This window comes from Anoplophora glabripennis, unplaced genomic scaffold, assembly GCF_000390285.2.
Source record: "Anoplophora glabripennis isolate ALB-LARVAE unplaced genomic scaffold, Agla_2.0 scaffold225, whole genome shotgun sequence".
In the NCBI taxonomy this organism is placed as follows: Eukaryota; Metazoa; Arthropoda; class Insecta; order Coleoptera; family Cerambycidae; genus Anoplophora; species Anoplophora glabripennis.
The window spans coordinates 156546-165546 of NW_019416658.1; the positions used below are offsets into that span (position 1 = coordinate 156546).

General features: G+C 35.7%; 1 protein-coding gene across 2 annotated transcripts in view; it reads right to left on the minus strand.

Moving 5' to 3' along the window:
- LOC108908036 overlaps nt 1-6848 on the minus strand; it is a 16815-nt gene extending 9967 nt beyond the window's left edge. Inside the window, exons 1-5 of one of the 2 annotated variants that reach the window (XM_018711944.2) lie at nt 6481-6840; nt 6262-6428; nt 5910-6207; nt 5652-5852; nt 5551-5589 (exon numbers count right to left, since the gene is read on the minus strand). In XM_018711944.2, the coding sequence (XP_018567460.1) occupies nt 5551-5589; nt 5652-5852; nt 5910-6207; nt 6262-6428; nt 6481-6525 (750 nt within the window). In that variant the 5' untranslated portion in view covers nt 6526-6840. Of the gene's footprint in view, nt 1-5550; nt 5590-5651; nt 5853-5909; nt 6208-6261; nt 6429-6480 lie in introns of both variants that reach the window. The other variant, XM_018711943.2, reaches the window with a different exon arrangement.
- Between the last annotated feature and the right edge of the window lie 2153 nt (nt 6849-9001).

Below are 9001 nucleotides of genomic sequence, written 5' to 3' on the forward strand. Positions count from 1 at the left end.
CAGCACTTTTTTTAAGTTTAAATGAAAGATATATATTTTTTAAACCCCCCAAAAAATTTGTCCGACAAAAATGTTGGTATTTTGAGTTTGTCCCCCACCCCAAATATGTCGATTTGTTGACATTATGGTTGGTGATAACCAGCAAGCTGATTTTTCTGGGAAGGTTTGGTAATAAGATTTGAAATGAAAGTATCTTATTGTCCGACAAAATTCTTGAGAAGTTTTTGCAGTCCTACGCCCCGAAGATGTCGACTTAACGACAGCATGGTTGGTGATAACCAGCAATCTGGCTTTGATTAGTTTCTCTAATAATTGAAATGTATAACACAATAATATACTTGTCTGCCAAAAAAATTGGAAAATTTGCCATAAGAATGACAAAAATATTTTCCTATTTTTGTGGTACCTAATGTTCATTCCGCTATAAAACAATTAATTTTTTAATGAAAAAATAAAGAAGAATAAATAAGAAAATTATCTTGTTAACAGGAGCAACAGAAATTGAAATTCATAAATAATTATGTTTAAATAATTTAATTAATCTCCAGCAAAATGATTTCTTTGTTCAAAAAACATATGTACATTTTATTTTATAAACTATTATAACTATTTTATAAAATATGGTAACTGTACAATGAATGCATACATTTTTGCTTGTCTTTTTAAATTAAAATTTGCAATCTTGTTTTGACAAACAGTTTACACATAGTTTTGTTCTTGAAAAATCAATTAAACCAATTTTAAAAATATTATTATACATTGATCAACGCGTTTATTAAAAGATTGTCTTGTTGTAAAGTATAAATCCTTAATGCAAAATGACTTTGCAACATTTAAAACCTGTTGCCAAAGTTCTTAACAGGTGTTTATAGTTTCTCCATAAACAACTGATTTCATGTAACCCCAAAAACGGAAGTCTCGGCATTCCATCTCACATTTATGTACATACAATTTAAATTAAGATGTAACTTTAGATATGAATAATACTTAATGGACAGAAGCATACAAATGACAGCAATAAGACAAGTGGAACATGTCAATTATTTGATTTTCGTCCAAACTTAAGAAACTTCAACGCTAAATTAATCAAAGCCAAATATCTCGATAACGGTGCGAGACAGCTAGTTTTATAAAGTGTAGTAAAAAAAGTTGGAAAATAAGAATTTGATACCAAAGATGAGATACCTTAAAGTATAAAAAAGTGATGTCGTTTTTAACACATTCAATCTACTGCAGCTAGCGCCCTCTATGAACTTTAACCAAAATGTGAAGACATTTCAATTCCTCTACTTAAAGAACTCCAAACCTCAAAATTTTGTGATATTTGCGTTTGTTAAGAAATAAATGCAAAAAAACGAAAATAATATTTGACATTTAACACCCTGTATCTCTTTAACTATCAACTTTTGGACTAAGGTAAGTTCGGCTAAATCGCAATATTTTTGCTTCGAGAATCTACCCATGAATTTTTTCCTATTAGCTCGGGACCACCCTGTATACAATTTTTTTGTAAATTTTTTTAAAAATTAAATTTAAATTAGTCATTTAATTTGAAATTTGAGAAATTTAAACAAAATTTTTTTTATTCATATATTTTTTTTATTAAATATAAATTTTTCTTCTACATCATGTGCAAGTATTGAAATTGGAAAATTTTAGCGTCTAATTTTGTCGGACAAGCAAATTCTCAGATTAATATTGCATTTTTTTAAAATAATGACGCCTTTGTCCGACAGCTGGTTATAACCAACCATGTTGTCGTAAAATCGACATCTACGGGGCGTCGGACTGCAAAAACTTCTCAAGAATTTTGTCGGACAATAAGATACTTTCATTTCAAATCTTATTACCAAACCCTTCCAGAAAAATCAGCTTGCTGGTTGTCACCAACCATAATGTCACCAAATCGACATATTTGGGGTGGGGGACAAACTCAAAATACCAACATTTTTGTCAGACAAATTTTTTGGGGGGTTTAAAAAAAATATCTTTCATTTAAACTTAAAAAAAAAAGTGCTGATCAAACATTCCAGATTGACATGTTTTCCTGAAAATCACGGGAAAACTTACCACTGTTGAATTTTCCGCATAGTCAAATCTTGGGAGACTCATCAAACTTAAGCTGCACGCAGTTACAGCTTGCTGGTAATTATTTTTTTTTTGTACGTGGGCCCGTGGACTGCATGTTTATAGCAACTTTTTTTTATTTTAAGAAACTCTATTAGCAAGAAAAAATTTATTTATACAATTCTGGAGACCTTGATTATAATAAGAATGGAAATGGATATACTATTAGTGGCACAATTTAGTGACATCCACCTGATAAATAAGAACCGATTATGATTAGAATTTAAAAAAATTCAGATATTTCCTTGACTTCTAGATCTACGAAATTCCCCAATTATCCCAGGTTCTCCCTGTTTCCCAGATATATATACCCTGTTTATAGAAAACACACCACTCTTAGGTCATCAGGAAAGTGTTCTGTTTAACCCGAAGGTATTAATAAATATGGAAAAATGTCAAACAAAATTGCTGATTTCGAGTTGCCTAATCCACGCTAGCATACGGATAATTTATAGTCCACAATACAGGCCCCCCCCTGGAAAGTTGGTTACCACATACTTTATAACTCGTGAGAAGCTTCGTTTTGACGAGTCTATCACACTTTTCCTCTACGACTTTTCTCGATTCCTCCGCTTTTCCACTCGGAAAAGTCTAAAAACATGGCAATTTCCCGGGGTCCAGACCGCATATTTTTTTTAGCTTAAGTTACTGGAAATTTTGTTGTAAATGCCGATTTAAATTTGTCCGACAGAAATTCTTCCGACATTGACGTGTCTACCGGCCGAGACATGCCAAAATGACAGGGTATTGAAAATCAATTAGGTACCACATAGCCCCATTTTACTTTCATGAGTAGTAGCAACTATAACAGGTTTAGTAGTAAACCAGTATAGTACAATCATGGGCAACTTAAAGTCACCACCATCCGAGCGATTCTCTTTCTATCGCGCCCCACTACAAATTATGACCTGATGAAAACGAATCTTCAAGCGAAGAAGGATAATTAAACGGCTAAAAGGTTAAAATTTGCAATGATAACATTTGCTCTACATAAAATTGTATTTTTATATATTTTATAAAACCATCACATCAACATATTATGCATTTGAGGATCCGTAGGAAAAAAAAAAGGATTATGACTATAAACTGTTTCAGGCAGTTTAAAGTAATTAACTTACATACTATCTTAGTGCATAATGCACTATTTCTAAATAAAGTAATATACTTGATATAAAAATACTTTTTTCTCTTTCAAGTCTTCATTCGCGTTTGTTATTTTTCTTTACAAAAATTTTCCTATTTTTCTAAAAGAAAATCCCAAAACTTTTGTGCATAATTTTTTTACACCATATACACTTTTTTGAAATCGTTTAATTCTTTTCTCGAGGTGAAAATAAATCGAATTGCCTTATCTTACCTTAGTACAAAAGTTGATAATTTGGAGATACAGGGTGTCTCATGAAAACGGTGGTTATTTTGAACATTTACTAAATAGACCTGGCAGAATCTGCTTTGGTGTAGACAGTGGCGGTTTTACCATAAGAGCTGCGGAGCTGCAGAACACATCAAATTTTATGTATTTAATCATGTCAAATATCAACAAAATATTTAAAGAATCCAAATGTACTGGCGCTAAAATAAATCCAGGAGCGTATATTATTATTTATTACGACGCGAGTTACGCTCCTTAATATATGCAACCTCTTATACAAAATGTGTGCACAGCGAACAGTTAGATGCGTCCTTTGTTTTTATTGGCTAATCAGGCACGTGACCCAGTACACGAATATATGCGGTTATGTGGCTACAACAACGACAGCCACTGCTGCAGTAAATGCAGTAATATTTCGTACGTGGTATGTGGTGGTTTATTTCTGCGAGCGGCACATGTGAATATTTTCGTTTAGGCTTCTACGGATATTATAGTTATTAAAATGAATATATATATATAATAGTTCTTTGCCTCATGAGGATAAACTAAAAATAAAAGAATTAGGTGGGACAACTCGGAATGACAAAGGTATTTGTTTAAAAAACAGCCCTCCAGACCTCATAGTTATGCCACAAATGCCGGTCAACTTTGATCGACTATAACCCTGGAACCAATTAACGAATCACCATGTGTTTTTTTTTTAAAGAAGGCGTTTTTCCGACAACTTTAAAGGCATAATTAAAAAAATTATAATTATAATGAATTTATAGTTATTCTAGTTGTTTATAAGCACAAAAATTATGCATATCTTTAAAAGATTACCACGGCTCTCCTAATTAACGGATTTTAATTTTTCTGGGCGCAATTTAAAGTATGAGCGCCCTTTTTTGTGATAAAATTTTCGTTTTTTCAAAAATCTGGATTGCAAAATTATTACTCAAAAACTATAGAACCGATTTTAACAAAAATTGGTGATGTTTTATTATATCAAAAAGATTTTTTTGGCCAAGTATGAAGATCCTACTTACAAGTACTTTTAAAAAAAATCGCAAAAATATTGTAATTTTTTTCACTTTTTTTTGTTGTTTTTGCTATATTTGCAATAATTATGTTGTATTTTTTATGTGAAAATAGTTACATCTTGTGTAAAATTTAATTGCGAATATTTTTTTCCTCTTCAATTTTTCTCTAAATGAATAGTTTTTGAACTGTGTTGAAAAAAAAAGAAAAAAAAATGGAATTTTTTTCCAATTTTTTTCACTATTTATTTAATAATAAGTTTAGCAACGTTTTGAAGCACGCGCGTAATGAAATTATGTTTTGTTATATCATTTTGGAGCCATTAAAGCAAAAATTAGTGATACTATATAAAACATCCATACATGGGTGTTTTGAAACAGATCTCGCCTGGTTTAAAAGTGTTTTTTGTATAATTAATAAAATTCAGATATTTTCAGTTTTGTTTTGTTGCTTGTTTTGCAGTTTGTCTGATTGCACCCCAACAAAGCAATTTTGAACTAAGGTAAGTTGAGTTAAATCGTTCTTTCATTGCATTTTTCTGGCAAATGGTTGCTCCTAGCGACAAATTAGCAAATGTTGTATGTGGCACCCTAAACACCTTACATAAAATTTGTTAACATATTTGAATTTTTCACCCTAAAAAAACTGTAGCTGCCAAACCTACATTATTTTTTAAAATACTGCTCAACAATGAACACGCATTGTACTTTCACGTGGTACACCATATTTAATAACCCTAAATTGTCAGCCATAATGCTTTTTTTTTTGTTGGCAATACTTTAACGGACAAATGGTGCAAAATTCAAATATTGCGTGAATTTTGGAACACCCGATACAAATCTGTGCAAAATTCAACTGAATATATTAAAAAAACAATGAAGTTTTTAGTAAAGATATAATTAAAATTTTAATTTTGATACCCCACATCCTGAAGGAAAGTGAAAAACAGCTATTACTTTCAAAGAATCTGTTGATTAGAGGTTCAACTTACTTTTTATGTAGCACCGGGTAGATATAAAATTAATTCTTACCTTTGAAGCATCGCACTGCTTGTGAAGAAAGAAGAGTGCCTGGAAAATGTTGTGGGTGTACAAAATCAATATAAAAAAATACCCAAAGTAAAAAAACTCACGTCAGCACTTTTATTGGGAATCATGGCCATGTTCATCGACCTAGTAGAGGTGTGGTAACCTTTCTTTTGAGGTTTGATATCGTGGGCTCCACCGCACCTCTGCCAGGGACATTGTTTGCACTCTGACGGATCATTTTCTAAACGATAGGCACACAATTCACTGTAACTTGGGTAGGGTGCCATCTTCTTGGTACAATGGGGCTGCAAGATAATGATATTTAATGTAAACAAATTCGGTAAATGTAGACATATACTTACGTCCATGTATCCTCGACTACAATCTGATTTGGGTGCTTTCATCGGTGGGCAGTCCGGTAGCTTAAATTCAGGACAAGGCAAATTTTTGTTGCATTTCCTTTCGGATGGTTTACATCCCCCCTTATACGATTTTCCAGTGGAGTAGGACCGGGTGGAGGTGAAAAGTGACGAAGTGTTGGAGGTATTAGTGACCGTTTCACCAGTGTTTATGTTAATTGTAGTGCCTTTATGTGTGCATGTCTTAGGGAGTTGGGATTCTTTTATCAGTTTCGTGAGAAAATATCCTATATTGCCATTTCTAAAAACATTAATGTTATACTGCTGTGAGATAAATATAAATTTTTATACTTACTTTTCAGTTGCATTTTCTTCGGGAAGGACATTCTTTAGATAATTGCATTGACTGTTTAAACTGTACGCCACAGAATGGAGTTTGGGTGCATTTTCTAGAAGTTCAACTGGCTTTTGGGGCGGCAAGGTGCATAAGTCGGATTTGGTGAAAGCTCGGGTTTTGTTACACTACATGAAAACAAACAGGTAAAGGGAGGACGCCTGGTAAATATTTACTTACTGTTTGGGCTAGATCACGAGTAATTTTGATGTTTCTGAGAGCCATGATGGCTCCAGAGTTGAGGTTCTGGGGTGAAATGAAAACAACTGTTGTAAATAAATTTTGTCATGGTTATTTCATTTTCCATTTTCACAGCTTGCTAAGAGCCTGATCTACTGCTTGGACTATATAGTTAAAATATTCATTACAAATTTCGTGTAACTTAAAATTTTTAAGTAAACAAAACATGAAACACTGGAATTGCAAAAACTGATCACAAACATGTAATAAAAGTGAGGTTAAGTGTAAAATAAGCAAACTAGATATGAGGACCTTTCGATTTGGCAAAAATCGTAGCTATTAGTAGCTAATAGCAACTTAGTTACTCTGAACTGATATTAGTTGCTTATATGCGATAGGTACTATTTTTGCCAAAACGAAAGCCCCTACGGAGTGTATACAAAGAGTGAAGGTGACTCTACTCTAGTCATGGGTAACACCGTGTTGAATGGCGCTTTTGTGTTGACACCTCTCTGGGTGTCATGGGTGCTGAAACAGCCCGCGTGACACCATGACACTTAATAACACCCAAGATGGCAGAAATTGCGGATTGCGAGTTACTAAACTGCGCACGGTGTTACGAGTCACCATCCTGATTCTCGATGGGATGGGGATTATATTATGACACCGCGGAACCGCGATTATGGGAGTTAAGGGGCCACAGAGTCCCCGATTTAATATTTTTTCCAAAACTTATTTATTACGTATATAACACTTGTGAGTAAAACAATTTAATACTCAAAATATACCTAGGTATTTTAATTATTAAAACTCAAGTCGTTTAAAATATCTATATATTTACATAAAACACGAGTAAAAATAAATCTCTTTGATAAAAAAAACATACCGCAAAATTAAAAAAACATAAAACTAAAACTGAAACATTAAAAAAATACTGATAGCTATGGTTTCGTAAATAAAACAAAATAATCAAAAATAAATTACAAAAATTGGACTAATTAAAATTATATTGTGAACTTGTAAAGGAACCGGCGTGTCATAACGAGATTGAACGCGGCGCAGACACGCAGACAGTGCCACACATCTGCATCTATCCTATCCAGTTTACTGTATCATGTATCATGACACAATTGTGCTGACACGTTGTGTTGATACAGCAAGCCGTGTCGGTATTGTTGTGTCAATACACGAAAATTTACAGTGTTACCCATGCCTACTCTACTCTAGGCTTGTTCTAGTTCTGTCAGCGGGCAGTCCTAGAACAGTTCTGAAAAGTTACCCAACTCGCGCCGCGCCATTATTCCATGGCTAGAAATTGGCCTCAATGATTTAGGATCGAATGGGATTATTCCTCTTTATCCTGCCTCATCTCGTGTAGGCCTGGACAGCATTCGTAGGTGGGCCCCATCCGTCGTCTACCCCGACCGTAAATGCGGCCGGTGTAGGCGCTTTGTGGGACCTTCTTTTGTCCTGGCTGGGCGCCGCCGGCTAGGGCCCTTTCTTCTGGGGCTCTTCTTGCTTCGCCGGCTAGTCTGTGTAAACCCCGGGGGTGGTGTCATGTTTATGTGTGGTATGGATAAATATGGTAATGCGGCTATGCAGCCTGGGATGCGCTTTGCTAAGGTGGCCCTTAGGCTAGCGCGGGAAGGGAGAGGTAAGGAGGGTATGGGGTGTGTGTTTGTGTGTGTGTGTATGTCGTTGTCTTCGTTTCTTGATTCTGGCGGTCCCTGAAACAGAAAAGGTTGTCATGTCTAGCGGCTACGTCAAACTGTTTCTCCGCGTTTTGTCTTATTGTCTGTGTAGCGTTTTTGTTGCACTCATAGTAAAGAAGTGCATCGACCACTATTCGCTGCAGCGGCTCCAAACTCAAAACACAGAGGCCGTGGCGATAGCGGTGAGATCGCTACGGCATGGAGACGTTGCGGTGGTGTCCTGTTACCACCCACCCAGACTACCACTACTTGACAATGACTTAGACAAAATCCTTTCCTGGCCCCAGACAATTGCCATCGGGGACTTCAACGCGAAGTCCCCCATATGGCACAGCGGGACGACGACCACAAGAGGTCGCGTCCTGCTGAATTACCAAGACAGACACGACGACTTGACTATACTCGGACCGACAGAACCGACACATTACGGACCCGTAGGACGCCCCGACGTTATCGACATTGCCCTCTTAAAATCTATACCGTTAAATGCCCAAATATCCACCCAATACGAAGGGTCTTCCGCCCACAATCCAATATTTCTGGATCTGGGGCGAAGACAGAGATATGAAGGCACCTTCACGAGGAGGTTCACTGACTGGGAGCGTTTCCGAACAGTAATGCAAGGAAACATGGCGCTCCCAGTCATCGAAACCACCCATGATCTGGAGGCGGCAATCCTCTCCCTTGAGACTGACATTAAAAACGCCCTGACTCAGACTACGACGGAGACTATTGTCCCCCGACTGACAAACCCCCGGGGCACCCTCCCCGATGACATAAAAAACTTAATACGTGACAGACGACGTGCG